The sequence below is a fragment of the Akebia trifoliata genome, unplaced genomic scaffold, assembly GCF_017979445.1.
Source record: "Akebia trifoliata isolate Shusen 1 unplaced genomic scaffold, ASM1797944v1 Contig00249, whole genome shotgun sequence".
NCBI classification, from domain to species: Eukaryota; Viridiplantae; Streptophyta; class Magnoliopsida; order Ranunculales; family Lardizabalaceae; genus Akebia; species Akebia trifoliata.
Genome location: NW_028236898.1, coordinates 8,770 through 19,027, shown reverse-complemented (window position 1 = coordinate 19,027; position 10,258 = coordinate 8,770). Strand labels below are relative to the sequence as shown.

The window sequence follows — 10,258 nt, the reverse complement described above, 5'->3', positions numbered from 1 at the left end:
GAGAGAGAGACGATATAGAGAGAGCAGAGGAGAAGATGCAGAGAGAGACGTTCGAATCGAATTGGTAATTTTCACGCGATGCAGAGAGAGAGCAGAGAAAGAGAGAGTGACGTTCGAATCGAATTGGAAATTTCGCGCAAAAAGGATTTGGGAGAATTTTTTCACAGAGAATTGATTCGGTGGAGAGGGAGTAATGTAAAAATATCGGAGCTTTAGCGACGGGAATTTTGGCCGCCGCTAAAATGTTGTCGCTAAAGGCTCTCCATTTTGTAGTGTGATCTCATGAGGCAGGATTGATTAATGCTTGTTGGCATATCTTAACGGGCAATGGAATTTGGATTGATTACTTGAAAGGCCAAATATATTGTGGAAGGGCATTGGTGGACAACCTCTATTCGTCTTAAGGGCTCAACTATAGAAGGCTATTGCGGGAAGCATGAGGCACACTATTCTAAATCAACCTAAGATTCCATTCGGAAGAAAAGAGTGATAAAGAAGTCCTGGAGTGGCAACATCCCTACCAAATTGAAAACATTCAAATGGAAAGTATTCCATGGTGCTATCTAGGTGGACTCTTTGAATGTGAGAAAAATGAAGAAACAAATAACCATGTATTCTTTGAGTGTCCATCTACAAAGGAGTAGTGGTTGCTTAAATGATCTTATTCAAAGAAAATCTCAACTTGTTTTAATAATAACATCTGCTCCATGGGTATTTCTTTGGGCAATTTGGCTCTCAAGAAACCTTGCAAACTTGAAAGGCACTAAAACACCCTTGAGTTGGATAAAAAGAAAACACTTTATCATGATGTGGTTATATGAGCTCTGATTGGATTAGTAATCGAAATGTTAGTTTTATCTTTGAATGAACGCTGGGTTTCAACCCAAAAATATCCATCGGCAGAGGTGTGTGTCAGACTCTTGAAATAAACCAAAAGGGTATGGTTGAAGATTAACATAGATGCAGCATCAGAGATTAAGTTGGGTGTTTCATTCGAGCTGCTTCTTATAGTTTTTTAAGAATGCCTCCAAATAATAATAAATAGAATAATGCTGAGGTGACCTCAGGCTCTCGAACCTCATATCTAATATCACCACTTCTTGCCGTGAAAGTGAAAGTGTATGGGAACCATAGATACTTTTCATCAAGATACTAATGGTGAAAAAGCATTTTTGGTTCCTATCCACTTTCACATCAAAAAGTGCAATATGAGGTTCCAGCTTGAGGTCACTCCAGCACGACTCTAATAAATAATGCTGAGTCCAAAACGCTTATGGAAGGTGTAAGACTTATGGATATGACTTGTGTTGGGTTATGTCTTCTATTCTTGTATATGGAGAATTGTAGATTCAATCCGGATATTTTGATGATTCATTAACGACCTATTTAATTAGTAATGTGTGGAGTTTCCCCACCATTACTGGGGGTCTAAGGGTGAAGCCCCTGGCCAAAATATTAGGCCCATTTCGTTTGGATTTGAATTCGAATCGTTTACCCTCTTTATAACCCTAAGTATATAAAGGATAAGAGACGAAACCCTAAAGGAATGAGAGAGATATACGAGAGATAGAGAGAAATTGTAACTTAATTCTTCTTTGATTATCATAGTAAAATTGCCAATTTGGCCCGTGGACATAGGTCAATGCTTTGAAAGAACCATGCATATCTTGTGTCTTGTGAGATGCTTATGTTCTTGTTGATTTATACTTCAAATCTCAGAGTTCTATCTAACAACTTGCATTAATGTCAACTTTGAATTGTATTTGATTGCTTTGAGTTAATGGTTTGAAATAAGCAAATCTGCCTTGGTCTATCAGCTCAATGATTTGATGTACTCTAAGCTCTCTTTCAAATGTACCGTGGATTTGTGGAGAGAATACAATTTAGTGGCTTATGCTTTGGTCCAACATAGCTATGATAGGAAAAGATTGACTGTTTTTGGTAACTTTGGAAGATTGCCTAATGTCTTGCTTGACTAGCTAAAAGTAAAAGGATGAAATGAAGCAGTTTAAATCATATTCAATTAAGAATCCTAATACTTAAAACATTGGAAGTACCATAAAGTTGTCCAAACAAGAATCATCATAAAACTCATCCAAAATGTCCGTGGTAGGCTGAATGAATCACGCGTTCTTCCATTCAACTCTGTCTAAAGCCACATCTCCTCTTAAATAATAATGAAAAAGACCTTGAATGGGAAAGTGAGCAACGCTTAGGTATAATAGTTGAAAGTTCCTTTTTAAGTGGGATTTTCTAATTCTCCTTTCTTGGCTTTGTCGTGAGCCCAAATCCAAATGGGAAGAGTGGGTCATAGTGCAGGTCCCCGATGTTCATCGGGAGCTGATCAACAGTCTTGAACCAAGTCCGGGCTAGCTTGCCCGTGAACCCATAGTCTCCAAAGAGAACATCTGCAACACCTTGACCTTCAGTGCCCGGTAGCCATGCAGCTACGAGCGCATCCATTGCAGTTAAATAAGGCTGGATCACAACAGGGCGACCTGAGATGACAACAACAACGCACTTCACAGATCCGCACACATTGTTAATAGTGCTCGGGCCAGGCTCGGGGATAGTTAGGTTCAAGCTGTCACCGGCTGTCTCTGCATATGCAGGCTCGCCCACAACAACAATGGCATAGGAGAATTTGTTGGATTTGACATATTTGGTATCTGGGTTCTCGCTGTAGACAACTTGGGTGGATGGGTCAACAGTGTTTTTTATGGCTTTGAGGATTGTCGTTCCTGTTCATGAGAAGAAGCATACTGTCAATGAATATCTTTAGTATTTTCCAAAAACTACCAAGCCTTTTAATCCAATGGATGCATTGCAACTATGGGATTCAATTTTAATATAAACCGTCCTATCTTTGATCCAATGATAATGATCATAATCATTAGATGGGTTTTAATTTTCTTTTAGATTCATTTGAAAACAATTTAGTTAGAGAAAAATTAAGGCTGTATAAAACAGCGTCCGTGATTTTAAGTGTGATGGGTGTTTACCACTTGTGAGATCATTCCCGCTAAGTCCCTGCCATTGGATTGTCCACCCACCACATTGATAACCCAAGTTATCGGCGTGGCTTCCAGTAACAAGAATCTTGGGTGCCTTTTTGGGGAGAGGTAGCAACGGCTTATCCGCAGATTCCCCATTCTTCAACAACACAAGCGATTTCCTCACGGCCTCCCTTGCCAATTCTCTATGCTCCTGTTCATGACACACAAGGTTTGATGATCAATGGGGAGTAGTATTTGGGTTGACACATTGTAGTGAAACTTAAGAGATCAAATTTCAAAAGGTAGATTAGGAAGTTGGATTAACTGACCTGGCTTCCAAGCTGATCGACTAGGCTGAGATCAGCCAATGGGTTCTCGAAGAGACCCATTACAAACTTAACCCTCAATATCCTCCTCACAGCATCATCGATCCGGCTCATGGGGATGATATTATTCTTCACTTGGAAGGTCAGAATGTCGATGAACTCTTGAAATTTGTAGGGAACCATGATCTGTAACACAACCCAATAACTAGTATTAAAAGAAATCCATTCAAAAAAGAATGGTAAAAAATGGGACAAATACAATGAACCTGAATAACATGTTAGCTACATGTAATTGAAATTTTGAGCTCAATAATATGACCGTCAAACTAATATTTTCAACTTTTTAACAGTTTGATCTTAGTAGAAACCCAAATTTCATTTACAAAACTAAATTGACTTGTGACTGACCATGTCAATGCCGGCACTAATACTAGCTTGAACAGAATATGAGTAATTCGCATGAGGTGGAGAGGTTATCCTGTCAATACCCTCCCAATCTGATATGACAAAACCCTGTTAAATTCACCAAGGCAATTAAGGGTTAGCCACTGTCACTTAAAAGTGAATTGAAGTAAAGAAATAAATAAAAATGGAGAAACTGAGTTGAATGAATCTTTGAAATGGTTTACCCTGAAGCGAAGAGCATTCTTAAGGTAACCAGTGACAAGAGTGCGGTTGGCATGCATTTTTACCCCGTTCCAGCTCGAATAGGAGACCATGATAGTCGAGACACCCTTGATGATCGAATTATGGTAGGCTGGCATGTGAACGCTGAACAAACCATTTTGACTAACCACAGTGTTGTTCTCATTAATTCCCTTGGTCGTGCCACCATCACCCACATAATGCTTAGCACAAGCCACAACTTTTTTACTACAGAGTAAGCACATATCACAGAAAATTAAACTCTCTTAAGTGGGAGCCAGTATAAAGATTTGTGTTATTTCATTATCTTTGTAAGAGATCAAAAGGGATTTTGGAAAAAAGACCAAAGGAAAATCTTCAGCAGGGATGAATCAGATGTTCACAGCTGCAAAAAGTAAACCTCCAAATCAATTGAGTGCATAGCAATAAAGGGTATTTGATCACTATTCTACCCAAACACATCTTAGGGTAATCTTTTTTTCGTTTTTGTTTGTAAGCTATGGGGCTCTCCATAGTATGGGATATGGAAGGGGTCCATCATAGTAGTCTGGGAAGGGGCGACTTACGGAAAAAGAAAAAGGGTTACCTGATACTTGGAAGGAAAGCCAAGGGGCTGGGGGGGTTTGCCATAAAGTGGGCCAACGAGGATGTCGGTCTTGAAGCGTGGGGGTATCCTATGATCCTTAATTTCGGACTTGAACTTTCCACTCCATTAATGCCTACATATTTTTGGAGCATTGGTTTAGGTCTTAACAGTAATCTCTCCCCAAATGGAGATGCATTGGATTAAGTTAGTTTTGGGATGATGTAATGCTTCTGTGAACATTTTGCGAATAATTGTGTTAGGTTGGGATGTGAAACAGTAAGAACTTACCCTGTAAGTTTGACCATGAGGTGTAAATGTAGTACGCTCTTCCCAGATGGAGATGCATTGGATTAAGTTGGTTTTGGGATGATGGGTAATGGGTTTGTCAGCATTTTGGGGGCAAAGCTGTTAGGTTGGGTGACAACTTTCCATGTTAGTTTGAACATGGAGGGCACTTAGCTTTTGTGCGTCTGGCTCTATAATTAGATGCTCACATGTTTGATGTTTGATGTTTAACCCATGAGGCCTACATGTGGTCCACATCATTAAAGACTCAAACAGACATCAGTACAAAAGGTTGCTATTCTAACATTGTCTAACAATAAATGAGGTTACAGTTACTTTTTCCACTTAGAGAGAACAGAAATACAGTTCTATATATATATATATGGATTAGGATCCGTATACACATAAAGCTACTCATAAAGCTACAACGTGTTTTGTCTTATATGGGAAAAAATGTTTGGAATGGGCTGATTTTTTGTGAGGATGATCTCTAGATCATCCTCGCCAAAAATCAGCCCATTATGAAACTTCTAGCCCCATGTTTACAAGTTGAAAAATTTTAGACCGTCCAATTTTTGTAAATCACTTTTGATGGGGTTAGAAGTTTTGGAATGGGATGATTTTTTGCAAGGATGATCCCCTCATCATAGAGATCATCCTCACAAAAAATCAGTCTACTCTGCATCTTTTTGACCATATAAGACAAAAACGTTGTAGCTTTATGAGTAGCTTTATGTGTCTACGGAACCCGACCCTATATATATATATATATATATAGATATCTTTGATAAATTAAAGGGCCCAAAAGAACTTAAGAAATAAAAATGATCTGCAATAAAATGACATAATTATGGCTAAGGGTCTAACCTTCCAGCAACAAAGGGAACTCCTTTTCTAGAACCCTTTGGGATATCTCCTTGTAAACCAGGAATGATCTCTGTCATAGCCTGGACAATTTTGTGATCTTCGCTGTAGCTCTCATAACATCGACCCCATCTTGGATCTCTGCAAACCTGTGTGGATCAAAGTAGCAAATGGAAAGGACTGGTGAGAAGAAAATGCTCTAAACATTTTATTTGAATTCAAATTACCCAACATAACTGAAGACTTTCCAATATTTTACAGAAAATTAATTGTTGGGTTTAGTTTATTTACGGCGATACAAGGTGCAAAAACATATGGAATGCCTGTAGCTCTAACTTCTAGAGCAGTCGCAGCTCCGATCTTTTTGACAAGTTCAGGATCCCTGGTTGACAATAAGAAGTTTATTATAAATATGAGACTTTGAGCAAATGAAACCTTAAGGTCTAAATTTTTTGTAGCTTAGCCTACAAATAAGATAGATAAAAACCTTCAATAAATTAAATCCAAGACATAGTCTAGAAACTCAAATTGTAATTGACACGAGGAGATCAGGAGTCACAGAACCTAAACTCAGTTGGCTACTCATATTAAATTCATAAGGCTGAATTTGCTTTGTATTTCCTCTAACAAAAAACAGATATCCAATAAATATTATTAACTTGATGAATATTCAGAGGGCAGAATCATCTTATCTTTTAAGTACTGGATAGAGGTGAGATGCACAACAGAAGTTTTCACTCATTGAATTTCGATTGGGATCTGATTATTTAGACAATTCACGCAACAAGAAAAGGGTTATTTTTTATTCTATCCTAAATCAATTAGAAGATGAGAGTTCGTTCTATTCTAAAAAGACTGAGATTGTAGAAGTCCAAAGAAAATCCAGAAAAAAAAATGTTCACAGATAGAAACAAAGTTTGGATTCGGAAACTATTTGGCTGAGGTTCAGTTCGGTTAATTTGGATTAGTTCGTGAAAGTTTCATAAAAAATTTGGAGATTGTACAAATGAATTTTTTTTTGGTTTTTTCCCAAAACCCATCCTTTTCAACCTCTCCCTAAAAGCCCTGTCATGTTATTGAGATTTGAATGTTGAAGAAAATAAATTTTGAGGATGACAGGTAAAAATGTTACCATATTCATCGATCAATAAGTAAATTTCAGATTAATTTTTCAATTTGCCCATTTAATAAGCTGGAGCATTTTTGGAGAATTTTACAAACATTTGGAAAATTTTGGAGAATTTTACAAATATTTGGAAAATTTTGGAGAATTTGGTATCATGGTTCACAGAGAGGTCTATCTGCCTACCTGGTCACCCCAAGCCCAATATTGTGAGGGAATATCGTTGCTTTATAGACATTGTTGTGGCCATGAACAGCATCGATTCCATAAATCATTGGAATACCAAGCCGGGTAGAGAGAGAAGCCTTCTGCATTTCATTCACCATATTAACCCAACTCTCGGCTGAAGCCTTAGGAGCTGGCACACTCCCTCCTCCACTAAGTACACTCCCTGCATAAAGTGATCTTCTTCAGTACACCAACCCATTTATTCAAATTTTCTAATTTCATCATTGACAAAGACACGAGTAACATACATAAGACACACAATGGAAAGGTGTTTTACCAATGAAATAGGTCTTCATTGCATCGGTTGATGCAACACTTCGCTCTATCTGTGTCATTTGGCCGATCTTTTCAGCAAGAGTCATCCTGCTCATCAGGTCCTTGATCCGTTTATTCAATGGCTGTTTTGGATCTTTGTATTTCATGTACTCTGCATCTGCTATGGCTATCCAGCAAAATAAGATCAGAAGCCCCACTAAGGGGATCAAAGTTCTGGCCATCTTCCTTACTCAATTTGTCTTGAATCCTGGGTTCCAGATTTACAAAATAAGATGTAGATTGGAGGTAATGATCCTTATGAAACAGGTATCTCACTTTGGACATGGAATGAATGAAAAAAATCTCAATTTCAACAATTTACAGTATTTGTATCTGATATGGAATGAAACTAATTTAAAAGGGCCAGAAAACTCACAAAACAAATACCTCCAAAAAAAAAAAATGCTAAAAAATACAAAGAAACTCAAAATGAATATCCTTTACTGTCAAAAGGCGTGCCAAATACTCGATCTACTAGTCCCAAGAACATGAAATTTTTTAAAGATTGAGCTCTGAAAAGGTGAAGAAAAAAATTAAAAAATAAAAATATTTTTTATGATTGAAATCATAAATAGAAAACCATTTTCATTCATCCCATTCGTGAGTTCAATTGAAGAATGGTTTTAAAATTCGCCCGAGACCGAGACGTTTCTCCCGAGTTAACTCGGTATCTGAGCAGAACGAGACAAACTCAGGTCACTTTTTTGACCAAGATTTAATACCTCACCTTCAATTTTTTTTATTTTTGAGACGTCTCAAACGTATCGGAAAACTCATCTGAGACAACTCGGTATCAGGCCTGGACGAGACGAGACGCGAAACCGAGTTTTAAAACCATTTGCAGAACATCTGAAATGCAAAAACTCTACAATAAAAAATCTAAATTCGAATCCAATATGGAACCGATAAAAGGTTTAAATTGATGCAAAACACTTGAATCGAATCTCTACTAAACACTTAAGGACAGAAAACAATCTATTAGATCTATGAACATAGAAAAAAACTAAATATTAAGTTCCGAAAATGTGAAAAAAAATTCTGATAATCACACTTCAATGAGTTATAAAATAAAATAAAAAACTAAATTTTCAACAAAAAAAAAATCTTGATCCAGAATCCAAGAAACGCATCTGCATTCATCTTATAAAATATGAAAATTCGAAGAAGAACGGAGAACCAATCAACTAAAGTCAAAAAGACACAGAAATGCAGAGATTAAGCTCCAAAAATCAAATCTGCAGCAACACTAAATCTAAAATATTCGACAGAGGAGCTCCAAAAAACAGATCCTTATCGAACTAAACTCGAATCAAAGAAACTACATTCATCTCATCTAAGCTAACAATCATGGAAAAACGCATCCAACAATAGATCAAAGAGCTTAAAATGTGAATCTTTAACAACATTAGAAGCTGAAACCTATCTAAAAGAAGAAGAACCAAGACTCACAGAGAGAAGTACAAACCCTAGAAGATCGAAGATCTGCTCGTCTTCTTCGATTTTTCACAGCGAGAGAAGTGAGGGACAGAGATGGTATTTATTAATAGAAACAGAGAGGACGAGTTCTCTATTCTTTGGCAGTTTGCTATGGAGTATGGATTGGTCATTTGGTCCGGTTTTTGGACCAGCTGGATATAGTACACGCAATGGAGAAAAAACCCCTGTGATATTGTGTACACGTGCTTAACCAACATCATTATTTGTGACCGTAGGATTGTTTAGATGATTTGGACACGTGTGCGCTGTTGGAGATAAGTGTTCCATTAATTGGTACCGTGGCTCCTCTTCTCACTTAGATTATTTGTCTGTTTCTGTTGTCTTAATCTTTAGATAAAATTTAATTAGAATTGTACTGTGCTACTCAGCTGCATCATCATCAATCAACATTTATCAAATAACTATTTTAAATTTTGAGTAGAATGATAAGCCTACACCCACATTGATTGAAGTCCTCGAGTCAAATTACATGAAAGTCTCGCATGTCATAAGATCATCTATTGCTTTATAACGTATATTTATATTTTTATAATATGTTACCCCGTATAATCAATATTATATTAATAAAATTGTCTTCAGACTTTACCTCGTATTACCCCGTTATCTTGTTTGTTTATTATATTTGTAGTGCATGATCATTTTTACAAGCTTGCTTGTGGATTAGCACCCCATTGCGCCACACGACCTCAGTTAGAAAAAATACGGTCGTGACAGGACTTACTAAAACATATGTGGTTGACGTGGCAAATGCACTGAACCGTAAATCTTTTTCTTTGTGTATCTTGAAGAAAAAAATCTATGATTCTATGCACTTGCAACTTCAACTGTACACACCGAGTATATATTTTCGAGTCAGATTATCATGACTATTTTTATTAATGTAAGGTGCATTTCAAAAGTAGTTGTGGTTAAGTCTGAGAAAGAAATTTCTCTCTCTCGCCCATAGTTTTAAAAAAAATTATAATCGGATTACATTATGACAATCAAAAACATGATTCGATGCAATGGGATTGTAGAGGATAAAATTATATGAAATTTGAAAACAAAAATATATTAAAAAAAATAATTATTTTTCATCGTTATGTTCAAAACAAGATCAATTGCCACTTTTTATTACAAATTAGTGGGTAGCAAGTGGCATTTGATGTTGCAAGTTGCAAAAATTAGTATTTATGGGTCGTAAAAACCCTTCACTCTTAACCATTTTCTACAAAGAAATGAGTTCACACATGGTGATTGTGATTCACTCTAACGATTTGTGATAGTGACTAAGGAATGAAGAATGATATATTCAAAGATTTAGATGTAATCTATTTCAACGATTTGAGACAACAAATGCTGAATTGATAACGGCCCACTCATAATTTTAAAATTTTATCTAAATGTTTGATCT

At 36.7% G+C, this 10,258-nt stretch overlaps 1 protein-coding gene across 2 annotated transcripts; it reads right to left on the bottom strand.

Annotated features, from left to right (window-relative positions):
• Positions 1–1,994: 1,994 nt before the first annotated feature.
• LOC147381802 (uncharacterized) lies at positions 1,995–8,990 on the bottom strand. 2 transcript variants are annotated; one of them, XM_086429955.1, is made up of 10 exons: positions 8,834–8,990; positions 7,331–7,576; positions 7,012–7,216; positions 5,994–6,084; positions 5,706–5,851; positions 3,952–4,195; positions 3,731–3,835; positions 3,326–3,508; positions 3,003–3,207; positions 1,995–2,741 (listed from the first exon to the last, which is right to left on the bottom strand). In XM_086429955.1, exons 2-10 carry the CDS (start codon positions 7,548–7,550, stop codon positions 2,254–2,256), a joined length of 1,887 nt encoding a protein of 628 aa, XP_086286081.1. In that variant the 5' UTR covers positions 7,551–7,576; positions 8,834–8,990; the 3' UTR covers positions 1,995–2,253. The 2 variants fall into 2 exon arrangements, with proteins under 2 accessions (XP_086286081.1, XP_086286082.1); XM_086429956.1 differs by having other exon boundaries at positions 8,818–8,973.
• Positions 8,991–10,258: the final 1,268 nt, after the last annotated feature.

Excerpts from the sequence above, each read along its gene's own strand:
- LOC147381802 (XM_086429955.1), bottom strand. The coding sequence starts at position 7,550 with ATGGCCAGAACTTTGATCCCCTTAGTGGGGCTTCTGATCTTATTTTGC. Across the intron at positions 7,217-7,330 it reads AATGAAGACCTATTTCATTG|GGAGTGTACTTAGTGGAGGA; the intron begins GTAAAACACCTT and ends CACTTTATGCAG. Across the intron at positions 3,208-3,325 it reads TCGATCAGCTTGGAAGCCAG|GAGCATAGAGAATTGGCAAG; the intron begins GTCAGTTAATCC and ends TGTCATGAACAG.